Raw genomic sequence first — 19,546 nt, 5'->3', positions numbered from 1 at the left:
CTCCTGCCCTGTGCCTGCATTTTTTCCTGTACTACCACTTTGAGCCCCTAGACTGGGAGGCAGGGCTATGAACAGGTCACTTGTTTGGCACAGCTCTCCAGCGGAACAGTACCGTGTAAGCTCAGGGTTGTACAAGTATGAGACACCTTGGAAACACCTAGTCTGGAAGCTGGCAGCAGTTACTTTATTTTGATGTGTTAAGTTGCACATGTCCGGTGCTCCAGGGACAGGGACAACTCACACCTACCCCAAACTTCAGAATGGAACTAGTGTATTTTCTCTAACCTGCCTGTATCCATTGCAACTTCTGATGGGCCCCTTTTGCTGCTCCTCCTATGCTAGGCAGCTGTACAGGACCGGTTGAATGAGCAAGAGGGCGTCCCAAGTGTCTTCAATCCACCTCCATCCCGGCCGTTGCAGGTCAATACAGCCGACCACAGGATCTACAGCTATGTTGTTTCAAGGCCGCAACCAAGGGCAAGTTATTTACTAGTTTGGGTTTGTTTCTTTGTGTGGAATGGGTGTACAGATATCTCTGAAGAAGGAAAGAAGTGCATCAACAGGGAAAGGAACTCTGTTTCCTTAGCACATCTGCTTTCTTGTTTCTAAATATTTTCTCTTGAAAGCTCCAAACAGTACAGCTCCCTGGGCAGAACTATTCTTACCTTCTCCATTACTACTTTGGATGTTTTCCTTTCTGGTATTTTTCATAGTACCCAGCAAACTCCTTCTTCCCCATACAGCTTGAAGTGAGGGCAGAGCAGAATTGCAACTCAGCTGTCCCAACTCAACTAAAATGAAAGTCTGTTCCTGCTGTCTTGCTGTAGGATGATCTATTTGTATGACGGCCTGCTGAACCGATGTGGTCTGCTTTATGTGCTAGTGTAAGATGTCCATTAACCTGACTGCAGATGGTTAATATGTAGCAGTTGTATAACACTTCAGTCTTCACAGAACCCCTGTAAGATGAGTAAGTGCTGTTATCCCTGTTTCACAGGTAGGGAAAGTGAGATAAAAGATTAAAGCCCAATTTTTGAAAGTGGTCACTGGCTTTGTATGCCTAAAATGTCTCCGGTTGGGCTCTCAAAGTGAGGTACCTGTTGGTGACTACTCAGAAAATTTGACGAGCCTGAGGTCATTCAGCAAGTCACTAGCTTACAGGCCTGAGTTCAGAGCACTAGACCATGCTGTCTGTTTCACATATATTGCAGCGTGTTTGATGCTTGATAGAGGGATAACTGCACTACTGTGTCTCAAGGGGTAGGGATAACCCTAACACTCTGTTTGTAATTTCAGGGCCTGTTGGGATGGGGTTACTACTTGATAATGGTTCCATTCCGATTTACGTATTACACGTTACTTGATATATTTAGGTAAGTACTTTTTTGTGCAGGTTTGTTTGTTGATTGTAGCAAAGCAAAATCTAACTCCCAAGTATGGGTGTGCTGCTTTTGGCTGGAATTTTCCGTTAAGTCTAATCAAACGTCGGGTTTTGTATTAATCAAATACTCACACATCAAAGTTCTCTGTAGCGTCACAAGGTTTCTGTGTTTTGGAGACCTAGAACATAGACGTTAGTAACAAACGAATGTTGTATAGTAGAAAATAGATTTCAGATAAGTATTATCTCCGAGAACTCATGGAGGATGGGTGACGTCACAGAGGACTAGAGAAGGGGAACAAAGAGGACCCAGGGAATTATAGACCAGTCGGCCTAACTTCAATACCTGGAAAGATACTGGAACAAATTCTGAAACTATCATTTTGTGAGCACCTAGGGGATAAGGATTATAAGGAATAGCCAGCATGCCAAACCAACCTGATTTCTTCCTTCGGCAGGGTTACGGCTTAGTGGATGGGGGGGAAACAGTAGGTATGATGTATCTTGATTTTAATAAGGCTTTTGACACAGTCCCATGTCACATTCTCATAAGCAAACTAGAGAAATGTGTCTAGATTAAGTTAGTATAAGGGGGTGCACAACTGGTTGAAAGACCATACTCAGAGTAGTTAACAAGGGTTCGCTATCAAACTAGGAAGGATTCCCTAGTTGGATCCCACAGGGGTCAGTCCTGGATCCAATACTATTCAATATTTTCATTAATGTCTTGGATAATGGAGTGGGAGAGTATGCTTATAAAATTTGCAGATGACAATACGCTGGGAGGGGTTTCAAGCACTTAGGAGGACAGGATTAGAGTTGAAAATGACCTTGACAAACTGGAGAATTGGTCTGAATTCAGCAGATGAAATTCAGGAAAGATAAGTGCAAAGTACTTAGGAAGGAAAAATCAAATGCACAACTACAAAATGAGGAATAATGCCTAGGTGATGGCGTTGCTGAAAAGTACCTGGGGTTAGAGTGGATCGCAAGTTGAATATGAGTCAACTGTGTGAGGCAGCTGTGAAAAAAGTTATCATTCTGGGGTGTATTCACAGAAATGTCATATGGACAACAAAGGAGGTAATTGTCCTGCTCTACTCAGCACTGGTGAGGCCTCAGCTGGAGTCCTGTACCCAGTTCTGTGTGCCAAACTTTAAAGGGAAGATGTGGACAACTGGAGCAAGTCTAGAGGAGAGCAATAGAAATGATAAAAGGTTTAGAAAACCTGACCTATGTGGAAAGATTTTAAAAAACGGCCTGTTTAGACTTGAGAAAAGAAGACCAAGTGGGGGACCCGATAAGTCTTCAAATATGTGAAAGGCTGTTATAAATAGGACGATGATCAGTTAGTTGCTCTCCATGGCCACTGAAGGTAGGACCACAAGTATTGGGCTTAATCTGCAGCCAGAAAGATTTAGGTTAGAAATTAGGAAAATCTTTTTAACTCTAAGGCCTGGTCTACACTAGGGTGGGGGATCGATCTAAGGTATGCAACTTCAGCTACTAGAATAGCGTAGCTGAAGTAGACTTAACTTAGATAGACTTAGAATCACTTACTTCGCGTCCTCGTGGCGCGGGATCGACGGCCACCGCTCCGCTTCTGCCTCTCGCTGTGGAGGAGTTCTGGAGTCAACGGCAGAGCAATCGGGGATCGATTTATCGTGTCTACATTAGATGCGATAAATCGATCCCCGATAGATCGATCATTACCCGCCGATGCGGTGGGTAGCATAGACATGGCCTAAGGGTAGTTAAGATCTGGAATAGGCGATGGAGGTTTTTAAGAATGGGTTGGAAAAACTCTTATCAGGGATGGTCCAGGCTTACTTGGTCCAGCCCGCTGTGCTGAGGCAGGACTTGAGGTCCCTTCCAGCCCTACGATTTTATTCTATTCCTAGCAGTGTCTTATGAATCTGTAAAGGAAACTAATGTATTTAATCCTAATTCAAAATCAGGCTGACACTAGCAGTTCCTAAATATTAAACAATGGAGACCAAACAAGGAATGGGCACACTTATATCTATTGAGGCACGGCCCAAAGGTTCCCTTCGGGAACAAGCATGTAGGGTAACCCAGTTCCTGCCTTAGAGTTTACAGTCTAAAGAGCCAAGACACAGACAACAGGCTGCAATTATTTGCTCCCTGGTGTAATCGCCTCTTCCAGCAGCTGCCTAAAATAAACACTCGTGCTTTAAACCCTCTGTGCAACAAAACTGCAGTTCTGGAAGAGACTTGTCCTGATCAACTTCATATGAATTGCCAGCCAATATAAGACCAATGATCCCTTAGATCTGGTATCCTGTCTGTGGCTGGGGCTTATGCCTGATGTTTCAGAGGATGTTGAACCTTCCACACACACAATAGAGCTGGCCAGTTATGCAGTGCCGTTCGTGGAGGGAGTGCAGGTGAGGAAATCCATCATAATCTCTGGCAATCAGCTGATGCCTTGGAGTACGGAACTTTACCTGGCTTAGGTTTTTCTATAGGGGGCTCATATTGTGGTCTCAAGATGGAGTGGTCAGTGTATTAGCAGATAGCTGTAAATGTTGACCAGAAAAAGCTCTTCAGAAAGTCAGTAAGCTGAATTTCCAGTGTCCTATGCTTTTCTCGTAGGTTTGCTGTGCGTTTTATACGCCCTGACCCTCGCAGTAGGGTCACGGACCCAGTGGGTGACATTGTTTCATTTATTCATATGTTTGAGGAAAAATATGGGAGGATACACCCTGTCTTCTACCAGGGAACATACAGCCAGGTCAGTACAGCATGTTGGTGCAAAGGTACATGGGACTATCTTCCTGGTATTGCCTGGCACACTGGCCCTAAAGAGGAATGACAAAAGCCATTTTGCATTTTAAAAGTCCAGTACTAATGTTCAGACTCAGTAACGAGGTAATGGAGATCTCGATTATGAGCGTATTAGAAACCTGAGTCCATCCCACTGTAGGCATTTGCCATGGTGGGGTCTCTGCCAGGCTCAGGGACTTGCCAAACAACTGAAGTTGGGAAGGCAAAGCTGATCTGGCAGTTCCTCAGCTGTCTCTGTGGTTCAGAAGCCTACTTCATTCTGCTAGTACCAGTTTTATAAGCTGACATAGTGGCCCAAAGTCTGTCCTGATGTACACCCCATTGGAAGTGACTGGGGCTGCACCAAGTCTGAGCAGAATTTAGCCCAGTAACTTGAGAAACTTGGGGAAATGGCTCCTTTGAGCCAAGGAGGTAAAAGGAGAGAACAGATCCCTCTTTTGTCAGATTTGGGTGATGATTCTTCCCAGAAGAAGAGGAGCTCCCTAGCATGTGTCTGTCTCCTTCCCCTGCCCCCTTTCAGTCCTAGCCCCAATGCGCGCACACGCCGCTGTTGTGGAGTCCATCCCAGCAGGTAGAGTGCCAGAGAGCACTGCTGAGCCGATATCCCTTAGCACTACTCAAGTATTTAGGTCATTCCCTCCAGCAGTCCCTGCCCCCAGGAACAAGGGGCCATACTTAGAACCCAAACTTAGATTGATATGGGGCTGTTGGGCTATCAGCAACTCAGCGCCAGTTAAACAGAGTCCATCGAACACTTACGCTGCTGGGCTTGTGGGTAAGTGAAATGTTTCAGCTGAGAAGTGGGGGGTTACAGAAATCAGCTTAATAACTTGTTTCAATGGATGTGGTTGGAAGGTTGGATCCTACATCTTCCAAATTGGAAAATGGAGAAAAAACTGCACATGATTCTGGGCCATGGGAATCCTCCTGGAGGCTGAGCCAGAGAAATCCTCCTGGGTCACTAGGTGTGCCGTGCTTTGCTTGGCATTCTCCCAAGGCCCTGCCTGCCAGGGAACAGTGAAGAAAGCACAGTCAAGGGCTCTTTTCTCCTGCATGCAGAGAATTCGCTGGGCACATTGGTGTGGAGGGAGGTCTGGCATGTTCCTCCTCTGTTGCATGCTCTTCAATTAATACCACATTAGATTGAAAAACTGCTTCCCCTGGCAGTTTTCCACTGGCACACCTATCCCGCTGCAATACCAAGGGGGCAGCAGTCCCAGTGCTCCAGCCCCTCTGACTCCAGCTTTTCTGTGCTCCCTCCCCAGGCGCTGAATGACGCTAAGCGGGAGCTGCGCTTCCTGTTGGTTTATCTTCACGGTGACGACCACCAAGATTCAGATGAATTCTGTCGGTAGGTTGAAGAGAGTTTTCTTAAATAACTGGCCATGTGTTTGGGACCCAGCTGTCTGCCATCTCTTCTCTTCCCCCAGCAACACACTGTGTGCACCGGAGGTGATCACCCTCATCAACACTAGGATGCTTTTCTGGGCATGCTCCACAAACAAACCAGAGGGATACAGAGGTGAGTGTCTTCCCTCGCTGAACTCTTCCTGATTCTTGTTAAATCTGGGATAAACAGATTAGTACTGCAGACAATCTGCATCTGTTCTGCATGCTTGATAATTTCCCTGTGCAGGTGAGTAAGTGATAGCCCCCAGAGACCAGCCTGTGATTCCTTACTACACTGAGTGGAATGGGGCTAATCCATACCACATTCTGCATAACAGAGGACATACCATATCTGAAACTAATATTGTAGCCCAAGGAGCCCTCTGCTCTTAATACTGGCTGTTTCACTGTCCTGTCTCAGCAGAGCTAGCTGCTGCTCCTTCAGTGCCCTTGTCATAGGGGTGTTAGGCTGAGTGGGGAAGCAGGTGTCTAATGACAGTGGTTTGCGTGGTGCCTAGGGACAAAATGGCCACAGGAGATTTCCTTGGTTTTTTTCCCCCTCATATCTCAGGGTCCTTCTTAGGACTGGATGGGGGGCTAGAATATCCACCTACTAGTCCACAACTAGGCTTTGCAGCATGCCGTTAACTGTAACCTAAAAATCCTTTCCGAGCAATTGATACCTGTCCTTGCAAGTGCCTGGTGGGGGTTGTGCTGAACAATGCGTGTCGTCCTCCAAAGACTGAAAGAGTGGCTTGTGTGGTAGTCTAGATCCTTTGTGGCCCACAGAGCGAGCAGCTGGGTCCAAGAATTGAACCTGGGACTGCCAGGCTACTGAGCCCTTGGAGGTGTCACTGTCTCCAGAAGAACACCTCTGACGTCTGTCTTGGTTGTCTCAGCTTTGCTGATTCACAGGTCACTTCTAAAAAGTGAATGGACTAGTGGGTTGGCAGCCATGGAGTCTGAAGCTGTGTCTCTATGCCCAGCAAGGGGACTGTCAGGACAGCGGGAGCTGCCCACCTCTAGAGGCTTGGGGAGGGAGGCAATTCTAGTCTTATGACCCCTTGGCCTCTCTGTTGGGACTGCCAGTGGTGATGGTGGTTTCTGTGCCCATCTCCCAGTGTCCCAGGCTCTGCGTGAGAACACATACCCATTCCTCGCCATGATTATGTTGAAAGATCGCAGAATGACGGTGGTGGGGCGGCTAGAAGGCCTCATCCAGCCTGATGACCTCATTAACCAGCTGACATTCATCATGGATGCCAACCAGACATACTTGGTGTCTGAGCGCCTGGAAAGGTACTAGGCTGGGAACTGGAAGCCCCAGTAATACTTGTCTTGTGGAGCTGGGAATTCTCAGTTGAGTGGGTCAGATCTAATTCAGGGGGGCTCAGTGTGGGCTGCACTTGGTTCTGCAATGCATTCAGTGGCCAGTGGAAATGCTGGTGCATGCAGTGCTCCCCCCCCCCGATGTGTACATTCAGACTACACTGCATTCTGGGAATCGAGGTCTCCATAGGCAACATTCCTGCTCAAAGACGAGTAACCACAATCTGCTCCATTTTTCTGGACATTTGGGGCAGCCAGGAGCTGCTGGCACCTTTCACGGAAAGTCTGGATGTAGCTGGACTGTGACTGTGGCTAAGAGCGTAACTGGGATCCAGGCATTTCAGCCAGAGTCACGCTGATATCTTCAGCCAGTCCTGTATGGGAGTCGCCTGCTTTGGACCTCCAGCCCCGGGTGGCTGTGTTACTGGGTTAAGGCTGCATTTGTGATGTCCTGCGGCTGTCTCCTTGACACATGCCCCCTCCAAGTATTGATGTGGGCTCCATTCAGACTGAGAGCCGATAGGACGCCAGCTCAGTGTCTCATTCCCTTTAGTCCTTCCTGCTTCCCAGTCAGAGTGTGTGCCTAGCTGATGGTCAGACCTGTGGGTTTCTAAAGTGAGTCAGGAACAGGCTAAAGAAACAAGGGAGTAGCTGTCTGCAGCAGAGGGCTGCAGAGCAGAGCTTTTGGGTGCAGTGTGCATGGCACTTGCCCACACTACAGCCCTTGTTTGTGCATTTATCCTAAAATGGATGCCATCTATGCCAGGGACTAGTCACCATAGAGAGCCCAGCCTCCTTCAAAAGTGGGAAACCTGCATCGTCTGTGTGTGCCTCATCTGAGAAGTGTTAGTGCTGTGGAGGCTACTGTCCTCCTCTTGCCCTGCCCTGCCCAGGTTTCTGGTCTGTTGATGTTAACCACCCTCACTCCCTGATGTTTGCAGGGAGGAGAGAAACCAAACGCAGGTCCTGAGGCAGCAGCAGGATGAGGCGTACCTGGCTTCTCTGCGGGCGGATCAGGAAAAGGAACGCAAAAAAAAGGAGGAACGGGAGAGGAAGAAGAGAAGGGAGGAAGAGGTACAGCAGCAGAAGCTAGCGGAGGAGAGACGGCGCCAGGTGAGACAGAAGTGAGCCTGGGAAGCACAGCAGCAACGCTGGCTCCCAGCTCTCGCTGCTGCTTCCTGCCAGGTTCCCACTCCAGGGCTTCCTCCCTTCGTGGTCGGCCTGCTCGCTGGTTTCCAATCAGGTGCTGAGTTCGTATAATCCTGCATCTGCCTCGTACGTCTTCTCTGGGGCTTTGTGGGGCACGTTGTCTCCCGGGCAGGACATGCTATGCCTTGGCATTGAGACCAGCTCCATGCCAGCCTGGTGCTCTGATCTTCTTCGTTGCTTTTCAGACTCTGCAGGAGGAGAAGGTGCGCAAATCGGAATGCCTTCCTCCAGAGCCGCATCCCGATGACCCAGAGAGCGTGAAGATCATTTTCAAGCTGCCCAATGATTCCAGAGTGGAGAGGCGATTCCATTTCACACAGTCGTTAACGGTGAGGGGGGTCAGATGTCTAGAGCAGCAGCAGAATCCCAAATTCTCAAGCTGGCTAGACGGGCTGGGGGTGGCCACACTCACTGTTGTCACGAGGGCACCCTTGCTAGAGCCACAGTAGGCAGACGTGATATGCTTGCATGGGGGAGGGTAACCACGCTTGTCACTGCTGGGCAGGATCCAGCTGGCAGGGAAGCAAGAGAAGAGTCAAAGACCAGATGTAAAGCTGAAATACTGCTTTTTCCTCTCCAAACCTGGGCTTCCTGCTGCTTCTCAGTCCATGGGTGTGCGAGGGACTGAGCCTGTGCTCTGGATTTCCCAGGAACACCGAGACCAGCCTCTGGCATGCTTCAAGCAGGGTCTTGAGAAAACAGCTGTCCCTAGTGGGCAGTCTGGTTCTGTGTCCTCGTGCAGGGTTCAGGTTGTCTTAAGTGTTTGACAGACGAAATGCTCTGACTGCTAAGAGACTAGCAGCCCGGCCCCCACACCAGGTGGGCACTGTAGTACCTCGCCCAGGACTGCAGGAATTACTGTGTGCTGCCTGTCCATTAGCAAATGCCTCTGCGCTTCCCTTCCAGGTGATCCATGACTTCCTATTCTCCTTGAAGGAGAGCCCAGAGAAGTTCCAGATTGAGGCCAACTTCCCTCGCCGTGTCCTGCCCTGCCTCCCTACAGAGGAGTGGCCCAACCCCCCCACGCTGCAGGAGGCTGGACTCAGCCACACGGAAGTTCTCTTTGTTCAGGACCTCACGGACGATTGACACTTTTCCAAAACACGATGGAAGGAGAAATTCAGATTATTATTATAATACAATATTTTTTTTAAAGACTGCTGCGTACAAATGAGGGATCAGAGACCACGTCACCTGCGCCAGCCACTCTGTGTCTGCACTGGCACGAGATCCATGGCTCACCTACTCCCATGCACAGTCATCCCCTTACACTTGATGGCAGAGAGGGAGGGGGGCCACCATTGCCCTCCCCAGGGAAGGGCAGAAATGGCAGCTCTTGGTAAATATTGCTTTTATTGAAAATACTAGAGCCCCAAGGCCTGCCGTCTTGTGAAGATTTGATACTTTCCTGCTCCTGGTGGCCAAAGGACACTGCACCTGTGCAATGGGTTGGGGGCCTGCCTGTGTTGGGGAGGGGAGGGATGGACAGAATTTCTTCGGCTTCCCCCTGTGTATAAAAACCTTCCTTTTACTAGTTCTCTTGCTTTGTAATGACCAAAGGAGACTGGAGTTGACAATGGTATTAATTTTTTGATAAAGAGCTGGTTGAAGTTCTTAACGCCATGGGATCTTGCCCAGGGTTCTTAGCCTGCGTAGTGTAATAAACTCTGCCTCTAGCGTGCCTGTGCGAATGCTTCCTGGTGTCAGTCTTTCCTCTCCACACGGGCTGCTCCCGTTCCATCCGCAGGGGAGCCAGTCAGCTACGAGGCACCCACTGTAGAGGGTGGAGGGCATGTGTAGGGGGCATTCTGAGCTGGTTCTAATGACCTACCTGCACACACCGGGAATGGATCTTGTCTTAGGCTCCGTGTTGTAAGGTTAATCTAGCTCTGTACTTGTCTTCATTCAGCCTTCTTGGCTCCAGGTGCTGTGGAGCAGCCATTGCCTGTGTCATGTCCAGGGTGACCAGACAGCAAATGTGAAAAATCGGGACAGGGGTGGGGGGTAATAGGAGCCTATATAAGAAAATGACCCAAAAATCAGAACTGTTCCTATAAAATCGGGACATCTGGTCTCCCTAGTCATGCCCAGTAGAATTGCAGAAGTCAGCACCTACTAACATGGTCTTTAAGAGATGAGCCAATCTAGGAACTCCTGCTGAGTAGGGCCCCATGAAGTGCAAGTGCTCTCCCTTGGGGTGCAGGGGAAGGCAGGTTGCCTTTGCTTTGCTGGCTGTCCAAAAATTCATTGGGTTTGCGTAGGGGTGAGTCTCGGGACTGACTAACCAGGGCTGGCCAGATACTGTTGTGCAGAAAGACAACATTGCCAGCTGTGGGGAGGCCTCATCTTAGTCACTCTGCTCGTACCTGGTGCGGGGAATCCTTGCTGTATGGTACCAGCCCTAGAGAAGTAGATCCATTCAAGCGCCTTCCTTGTTCTGCAGCCTCATTCCAGCTAGTACAGGGCTGCACAGAGGAGAGGATTGGTTTGCCGCGGTTATTAAGGTCTCTGACCTGGCTCCTGAGTCAGGCTGCAGAATTCCCCCCTTCCTGTCATGCTGCCTTGCGGCTGCACGGAAAAGTTGTAGACTAAGGGAGGGAGGTGACCTTGAGGTCTCTTGGAGCCAAACAGTTGGTGGGATGAGAGACAGCGAGGCCGGAGTGTTGGTTACACTGGTGCTAACCGGAGTCGCTGCAGCTTACCTTCCTCATGTTGGCTGTTGCCCCTTTCCCAAAGGTGCTAGGCCCAGGGAGTCACAGCCCTTCCCTGGCAGGTGCCCCTACCGCTGTTTGGGTTCCCAGCACTGCCAGGGAAAGTACAGCTTGCACCCCCATGTTTCTCCAGGGTAAGAGTTGAGAGGCAGACACCAAGTTCTAGTGGCTAAAGCCAGAGGCCATATATTTGTGGTGGCAGCTGGGGGACTTATCACAGCTATGCTTTTGAGTTCTGTAGAAGGGTAAGAGCACAGAAAAGGAGCGTTAATTAGTCCTTTTAAAGAAGCCTAACCCATTTGTCCTGTTGATTTGTAGGTATTGATGGCTGAGTGCCCTCTCCCTTGACAGCCCACTGCTCATAGTCTACTGCTTTCCCCAGGAAGGACCCAGGTATCATGTAAGGGAAGGCAGCAGGAGCCCTGCAAGGGAATCTATTGGTCCCCTTTCCTTTCTTTGGCTGCATCTCAGCCAGGCAGCCTGAAAAGACTCTTGCATCTTAAGTACGGGCCTTTTTGCTGACCGAGTGTAGAGACAGCGCTCTGGGCCACCTGAACAGAAGAACTCTCTGCTGAAGAAGTGCAGTCCTGGGTCTCTGCAGCCTGAGGTACTATCTGTGTGGTAACAACCACTGATCTCCCCCCCGCCGCTTTGTCCTGTCTGACTCCCCGGCCAGAATGAGATTCCAGCAGGTCCCCTCACACCCCCTGCTTCCTCAAGCGAGCAGCAAGGATTAAAGGAAGAGGTGCAGCTGCCCCTATGCAGGCACAGAGCTCAGGGATGCCACAATCCCAGCACAGCTCTGCACAGAAAGCCCAGCTGCAGCCAGCCTGGGCTGGGTCACCCGAGGGAGCTGCAGAACAGGTGCTTCCCCCTTGTAGCCATGGAAGAGCCAACCTGTAGCATTTCACAACAGGATGCTGCCATCTGGCAGGTGCTAGCCCCTTGCACCTCCAGCAGCTGCTGGATCCCACCTTGGCACAAGCTGCATTTCAGGGTGGGTGATGTGATCCCTCTGTCGAAGGGGCAGGCATGCATGCTGGGGCCAGCCCCTGGCAGCAGCGGGGCTGTGTCTCTCCAGCCAGTCCCTTGGAGCTTGAGCTCCACCTGGGGAGAACATCTCCCTGCTCTCAAACAGGACCCAGGGCTGGACTGATAGTGGAAGCTGCAAGTGGGGGTATGCTAGCTGGCCTCTCTGAAGGAGTAGCTGACTTCCTGTCAGGGAGCAGCCAGGGAATCACCAGCTGGCAAGAAGTGCCAGCCCATGGGAAGTGGGGGAAGGTAGGGGAGGAGGCTAAGGAACTGGTTAACAAACTGGGAGGGTGCTAATAAAATTTGCAGATGACACAGCTGGGAGCGAGTGCCAGTCTGGAGGAGGACGGGAATATCATACACAAAGATCTGGATGACCAGTGGCATAAAAATGGGATGAAATTTAATAGTGCACAGTACAAGGTCATGCACTTAGGCTAGCAACAAGAATTTTTGCTATAAGGGGGATGTATCAGATGGAAGTACCTGAGGAGAAAGATCTGTGTGTATGGGCTGATCACAGGCTGGCAATGTGATATGGGATGTGAAAAAGGCTAATGCAGTCCTAGGATGCATCAGGCAAGGTATTTCCAGTAGAGACAGGGAAGTGTTAGCATCATTCTACAAGGCATCGGTGAGACCTCATCTGGAATAGTGTGTGGAGTTCTGGGCTCCCTGGTTAAGAAAGATGAATTCACACTGGAACAGATGCAGAGAAGGGCACCTAGGATGATCCAAGGAATGGAAAACCTACCTTTTGAGAGGAGATTCAGAGAGCTTGGCCTAACCGAACAAAGGCTGAGGGGAGACACGATTGCTCTCTATAAATACAGCAGAGAGGGAGAGGAAGAGTTTAAGTTAAGGGCTAATGCTGGCACAAGAACAAATGGCTCTAAACTGACCCTCAAGTTTAGGCTTGAAATTAGGTGAAGGTTTCTAACCCTCAGAGGAGTGAAATTCTCGAACAGCCACCCAAGGGGACCAGTGGGGAAAAAACCCAGTATCTCCTGTGGCCAGTTATGGGACACTAGAGGGTGAGGGCTCTGAGTTACTACAAGGAATTGTCACTCCACTACCCTCAGATAAGGGCCCAAAGCCAGTTCCCACACCAGGCTGCCCAGCACCTCACTTCTCCCCCCTCACCTGTGACTCCTGCTCCCCCAGTGACAGTCCGAGGCAGATTGCACTGCCCCTGCTCAGCATGAGGGAAGCCTGTCTGCAGCTGAGGGAAGCCTGGCTCCAGGGCCATGGAGCCTGTGCTCAAGCGCTGAGCCCCTCAGAGGGAAGTTGCTACCTCTGCTCTAGATTTATTACCATTGACTCACCAGGGTGCTGCTTGCAGCCTGGCCCCCAGGGTTTCTCCAGGTGTGGAATCCACCCCAGTGAAGGTCCCCCCAGGGAATGAGTTTCCTGTGAGAAGCCTCATTTCTGACATGCAGCTGCGTTGGTTTCTCCTTCCAGAATCGTGCTGAAAGGAACGTGGGCCAGGCAGGGATAAGGCGGCACAGCCAGCCAGGACCCTGGCTTCCACCACCCAGCCTAGGAAGAGCGAAGCTGTACTCGCCTGCAGCACCTGAGCTGCACCTGGTGCTCGGAGCAGCCAGCAGCTTCAGTCCATTTCTGCCCCGTGGCTCCTGGTTACCGCTGCAGCAGGAAGACGGAATCCACAGCAAGCTGCTGTGGAGGGGGACTGCAGGTCCCACACAGCTGCAGGGGCAGGTGCTCCTGACAGCATGGAGCAGAGCCCAGGACTGTTTCGCCTGCTTGTGCAAACCTCATTTATCACTGGACACTGAGCGGGTCAGGAGCAAGGGGCTGCTTCCCCCCAGGGCCTGGCCCCCTGCTCCCATCAGTCACCGGGGTACAGCTGCGACTCTCACTTGTGGGCAGGGGTGGCCAGGCTCCTGCCCCTGTGCAAGGGCAACACGGACCCCTCCCCTCTTCGATCCCATAGGGAGGTGCAGCACCTGGAAGCTGCAGGCCCAGCATGCAATGCAGAAGGGAAGTGTGACTCACGCTAGAGCATTGCATGCTGGGCCCTGCAGGCTCCAGGACATGCTGCCCGCTGTGCTGGGTGTAGACTTGGGGCCAGCCCCAGGCTGCCGGGAAGCTGACGACGTGATTGGCAGCTGGGGGAGCAGGCGTTGAGCCCCACGCTAAGCGGGCGAGCACCCGTGGCGCTCCATGGGCCAGCAGTAGCCAGAGGCAACGAGGAGAGAGAGGCTGGGTGCGGCGCATTGGTATACATCATACATTTATTAGTGAGTATCCCTCTCAAAATCAGCCACAACATTAAAAAAAATAATGATTGCACTACTTGATCAAGCCGAACTAGCAACTTCCATTTTAAAAAAAGTACAAATCTGTTAAAAATTTCAATCCGTATAATACACATGTATATAATACAACGGCCTAGGTGTGTGAAATGCTACAAACCCAATACGAGTCCAATGGAATGGAAAACCCACACACGTTTAGAGCTTTCAGAACCGTTTTCTCTATATATTAGCCTTTTCTCAAATACATACATGGGAAAATGAGGTAACTGTAAAATGTGCAAGTAACAGAGCAAAAAAATTATATATATATTTATATATATATATATAGATAGAAACCTTTCTAACACAGAACACACGTCCTAGCACCGTCCAGGGGGGCCGCCGAGCTTTCCCTCTGGAGGGCCCGGGGACTGGAATAATAGAACAGTAAACAGTCCACTACCCCACCACAGGAACTCACTGGGAACAGTGGTATCTACAGCGCAATCAGCAATCACAAACATCCTAAATAACTGGGGGGCTGTTTTTAAATGAGACTTTAGCTGCTCAATGGAATAAATTCTGCAGCACACGAGCTGTGAGCTTTCGAGTCACCGTCAAAAGAACCGTAAGGCTTTTCACGGGGCACCTGTAAAGGGGCTTTAAAACGGGGTGCTAACACTGCTCCGAGTGGCTCTACACAGAGCCACGTCGCTGCGGCTATGTACAGAAGAGACCTTTGGTTATTCGTGTGGGTTGAAAGCGGGGGGAGGGGGTGCTGGGTCTGAGCGGGTTGCCTGAGCTCAGGAGCGGGCGCTGGCCTGGCAGGCAGGAGAGGCCAGGGGGGCTGCTGGCTGGCCCCAGAGCAAACCCCAGCCCGATGCCTCAGCCGGCCGGAAGGGCAGCTCTCCCGGGACAGCGTAAAAGCTTCCGCCACAAACGGGATTGTGCATAATGAAGCAGCTGGGCCCCGTCTGGAGAATACCACGATTCCGCTGGCCACGAGAGCAGGAAGGGCCTTCGCTGCGGCCACGCGGAAGTGGCTGTTTTGCCACAGCCCGGCCTCCCGTGCCTGTGCCCCAGGCACAGGGTGCAAGAGGCCCGAAGAGGCCAGGCCGGGAGGCTCCCAGCTCTGCCTTGAGCTAACCTGGGGGGGCGGCTGGGGGACCATCCTCCTGGGACAGAGCCCCCCACCCACACGCTGCCAGCTGGATTCTGAACACCAGCCCCCCAACACCGACCACTGGGGGTCTGGCTTCCCGGGACTCCCCACCCCCAGCCAGGAACTCCGGTGAGCAGCCCGGCTCCTGCTGCCCGACCCCAAACCCTGCATGGCTGCGGAGACCCGGCCCAGTCCCCCTGGCCACGTCCCCAGACGTCCCCCCCTGCTCCAGAGCGCAGTACTGCTGAGCCAGCGCATGGCACTGACCCGCTGTTTTAAAAAGGGGAGCCCCCACCGCCCCCCATCCACAAAACCCCTCACCCCACCCGCTTCCTGTCCTAGCTACGGCCACCATGGCCCAGCCAGGGCTTCCCAGCAGCAGAGCAGTCCCACCTCCCTGCCCCGCTCCACCCTGGGGGAGGGGGGCAAAGCCCCAGTCCGCCTGTGGGAAGCTCAGAGCACCGGGGGCCATTCTGGTGGCCAACGCTCGCCCCAGGTGCAAGTGAGCTGGGGGAGGGGTGGGGCACAGCAAACGAGAAGGGGGTGCTGCTCTCTCTGACCCCTCCCTCCCCCCCAACTTCTCACCTCTGGCCGGTGGAGAGGGAACATAAGCATGCGTCTGCTGGTTAAGCTGGCTCCTCCTCCCCGGGCTCCTCCTGACTCAGTTTACCTTGGGGGGAGGGGGGAAATGTCCTGAAAATCTTACGGTCCTCCTGAGGTGCTGGCCACGTGCAGCCCGGTGCCTGGCAGTAATCAGCTGAGCACAGAGCCCCTCGCCCCCGCTGGCCAGTGAGTCAATACCACGTTCCAAGCCGCCCAGACACGCATGCATATAGTGAACACCGACCCGGGGCTGGCGTCCGTCTCCCCCGCCCCAGGAAGAGAGTTCTTCTCGTTACGTCATGCAACACGACTTCCACGACAAACACTTCAGGCACCGGGCTGGCCGCTCCCGGGCTTCGACTGGGAGGCGTCTGGGCAGCACAGTGCGTGCACCCACAGGACCAGACCCAGGGCACAAGCAACAGATCATGCAGAGGCATTACCAGGGCACCTTCTCCTGGGGCTGGGGTGGAGGCAGAGGGAGGGGGGAGGGGGAGCACCAGCTCGGCTTCTCCATGATACAAGCTGGGGGAAGGGAAGATCCATAAATCAGTGCCCACCTGCTGCCCCCCAGCCCCTCAGCGCAGGGCCCTGCTGGGAGCCTCGTGGCTGCCCGACAGCTCAGCACAGAGCAGCTATAGCGGGGCTGGAGGTACAGGGGGGCTCCTCCGTCACCCTCTGCACAGGGCAGTTACAATTCACCTCGAGAATATCTAAAAATGGGGCCGGAGCCCGCTCCGGGGCCGCCTGCCCGGCAAGCCGGGACGTGTGGCATGCAGAGTCCTCACTCGGGCTCCAGCCACGGCGCAGGGGGCTCGCGCCGGGCACACAGGCAGGGATGGGTCAGCGAGGCGCGGGAAGGGTATAGCTGGAGCTCAGCCTGCTTCCCCACCCCCGTCCCTCACTCCTGGCAGAGCGGCCGGCCAGCCCAGGGGAAGGGAAGGACAGCGGAACTGGGGATCCTCCTGTCCGGGCTCCTGCGGGACAGTGCCAGGCCCCAGCCCGACCCGCTCTCCACGGGAGGCTGGACTAGGGGGTGGGAGAGGCCTGGCCCCCGGTAATGCCTCGGGTTGCTGGGCCTGGTGCACCACTGACCCTTTCCTCCTGCTGCCCGCCAGGGCTCCGTCCATCCCGGGCAGCTCGCCTGGCCCTCCTGCCTCGGGCTGCTGGTGCGATCAAACCTGCCAGACTTCCTCCAGTGCCGTCCTCGCCGCGCCCGGGTCACGCAGCCACAAACCCAAACTCAAGAGAAAACCCAAACCCAACGGATAGAAAGAGCGGAAAGTGATGGCGCGAGGCCGGCGTCTTTGGGGTGCGCGGAGCACGGGGAGGCGCCTCCGCCCACACCCCCAGCACCATTCCGGGGCCAGCTCCGGCGCCGCGGGGAGCGCACCAGGCCCAGGGGGAGGAGGAGGGGTGTCCGGGATCCTAGATTGCTTCTATTCTCACCACAGCCGAGGAGAGCCTTGGGGCTAAGCGCACGGCCGGGCCCAGGGGGCGGGCTGGTGGCCCAGGCCCCTTGCCCAAGGTCCTCTTCCTCTAGTGAATTGTGCGGCAAAGTGTCTGTGAGCCTCACTCGGCCTCCCGGTGCACCTCGGACGCGTCCGCCCGGCAGATCGGGCACGTGCGGTTCGCCTGGGGGGGAAGGAGAGGAGGGTGAGACCAGCAGCCCTATCTCCTGGGGCCAGAGCACCACGTCCCCAGGGCGCCCCAGCCAAGAGACAGCCGCATTCGTCACCAGAGAACAGGGCTGTTCCCTGCGGTAGCTGGCTCTTCGGGTGCCGCAGTCAGCCAGGAACCCACGACACCGGGGGGGTGTTGAGAGAGCAGGGGCTGCGCACATAGACACGATATGCCCCTGTGCCAGCCAGCTGCCACCCTGCCCAGCTCCCACCCTGTGCAGCCGAGGGCTCTGAAAGCGGGCTGGGGGCAGGTGGTAGGGTAAGGAAACACAGCACGTCCCTGCCCTCCCTGGGCATGGGAGCGTCCGGCACACAGGGCTGGCAGCACGGTGCTCCCAAGCCTGGCACCTGCCCCAGCTGCGAAGGGCAGCAGGTTACCCCACGGGCAGCCTCCCCGATCTCAAAGGCCTCTGGAGCAGGAGGTCGGACGTTGCCTGTGCCCTGGCAGAGAGTGGCTTGACCATCACATGGGGACACTCGGCTGCCAACTGGCAGCAGGTGGAGATACTGGGATCACGCAGTGTCTCTGCCCCCGAGCCAGGCACAGATGGGCCAGCAGCCTTCTCCAGTGCTTTGCTCAGCATGTCCAAGGGGGCTCCCACCCCTTCCCCGCACATCTGCCCCACCCGGCCACAGCCCCTGCTGACAACAAGATCCTCCAGCAGGGAGCCAAGGTGCCAGCGTTGCTCTGCCCCTGGACCTCGGTCGTGGCTTTCCAGCATCCATCTAGCCACCGGAGGGGCAGATCTCGTCCCTCCCCTCAGTGGTGGGCCCCACACCCCAACAGGGCCACGGCTGCATGTCGCAGGAGTATCACTGAGTCATGGGTGCCAACAGGCCAGTGGATGCTGGGCTCTGCAGGAGAAGCCCACGGCCGAGCTCAGGAGTAACCCTGCACAGGGGCAGCACAGATGTGTCGGGCCCTGAGCCGGACCAGGCTGGGCCCTACCCAGAGCTGGGCTCAGCACCCCGGAGACTGCTCCTCCCCAGCCCAGGATGCAGGGCTTGTGGGCCTCCTCTCGGGGGACTTTGACGTATCTCACTGCGGGAATGCACAGCTCTGCAAGGCACCCTGCGTGGGCCTGGCTTTGGCGTCTGCCAGGGCGCAGCCTCAGCCCCCTGTTCTCCATGCCAGCCTGCTCGGCGGGCGCAGACAACGGCTGCTCGTCCCCCACCAAGACTCAGGAGCTCGTTTGCCCCGTGGGCTGTCGCAGGGGAGCGGCGTGTGCGACCCCCGAGTCCAGCCGGGCAGGGTGGGGAGCAGCCGGGTTAGGGGCTGTCTGACCGGGCTGAAGGCTCTGGCAGGGTCTGAAGCCTGAGCTAAGAAGTAGCGGGTTGCACGTGCGCCCAGTCCCGGCTCACGGCACGGGCAGCAGCAGGAGCTGGGTGGGGGGAGAGCGCCCGCCCCGCCCTTCGTGCCCTCACACGGGCGCATGCATGGCCCCGAGGGACAGGGCAGTTCAAACACGCCCCGTTTCACACACGTGCGCTGCGGGGAATCCCCACTGACACACTCCAAGAACATCGGGTTTACCCAGAGGAATCAAGGGGGGTGGGGCAGCAAGACCAGCGATTCACCCCACCACTCCGCTGCCCCAGAAGCGGCCACCACCACCAGAGGGAGCTGCTGAAACCCGCTCCGGGCTCGGATTCACAGAGGCACCGGGCCCAGCGGCTCGGACACCCCCGAGCCCTCCCCGGGCTGGGCGCCCAGCCCCCGCCCCTGCGTATCCAGGCGGAAGCAGCCCCCAGCGCAGGTACCTTTAACCATTTGTCGACACACTTGGCGTGGAACTCGTGGTTGCAGGGCAGAACCCGGAGCAGCTGCCTTGCTTCGAAGTCGCTGAAGCACACGACGCACCTGGGGGGAGGGAACCGTCACCAGCCGCCGGCTCCACCAGCGCCGGAGGGGACATGCCGGGTCAGTGCAGTGCCCCGAGCCTGGCCCCTGCCCCGGCCCTGCCCCCGGGAGCTGAGGTACA

The 19,546-nt window shown here is 54.4% G+C and overlaps 2 protein-coding genes across 6 annotated transcripts in view; one reads left to right on the top strand and one right to left on the bottom strand.

Moving 5' to 3' along the window:
- FAF2 (Fas associated factor family member 2) overlaps positions 1-14,114 on the top strand; it is a 37,500-nt gene extending 23,386 nt beyond the window's left edge. For 4 of the 5 annotated variants that reach the window (XM_075131219.1, XM_048860071.2, XM_075131220.1 and 1 more), the window contains exons 3-11: positions 343-477; positions 1,297-1,373; positions 3,998-4,136; positions 5,455-5,540; positions 5,620-5,711; positions 6,700-6,877; positions 7,849-8,020; positions 8,302-8,445; positions 9,023-9,803. In XM_075131219.1, the coding sequence (XP_074987320.1) occupies positions 343-477; positions 1,297-1,373; positions 3,998-4,136; positions 5,455-5,540; positions 5,620-5,711; positions 6,700-6,877; positions 7,849-8,020; positions 8,302-8,445; positions 9,023-9,205 (1,206 nt within the window). In that variant the 3' untranslated portion in view covers positions 9,206-9,803. Of the gene's footprint in view, positions 1-342; positions 478-1,296; positions 1,374-3,997; positions 4,137-5,454; positions 5,541-5,619; positions 5,712-6,699; positions 6,878-7,848; positions 8,021-8,301; positions 8,446-9,022; positions 9,804-11,145; positions 11,435-13,320 lie in introns of those variants that run through there. The other variant, XR_007357940.2, reaches the window with a different exon arrangement.
- RNF44 (ring finger protein 44) overlaps positions 14,097-19,546 on the bottom strand; it is a 36,353-nt gene continuing 30,903 nt past the window's right edge. Inside the window, 2 exon segments of the mRNA XM_048860073.2 lie at positions 14,097-17,517; positions 19,326-19,425. Of these exon segments, the coding sequence (XP_048716030.2) occupies positions 17,455-17,517; positions 19,326-19,425 (163 nt within the window). The 3' untranslated portion in view covers positions 14,097-17,454.

This window comes from Caretta caretta, chromosome 8 (genome assembly GCF_965140235.1).
Source record: "Caretta caretta isolate rCarCar2 chromosome 8, rCarCar1.hap1, whole genome shotgun sequence".
Lineage (NCBI taxonomy): Eukaryota > Metazoa > Chordata > Testudines > Cheloniidae > Caretta > Caretta caretta.
This window is presented reverse-complemented; position numbering and strand designations above follow the sequence as displayed.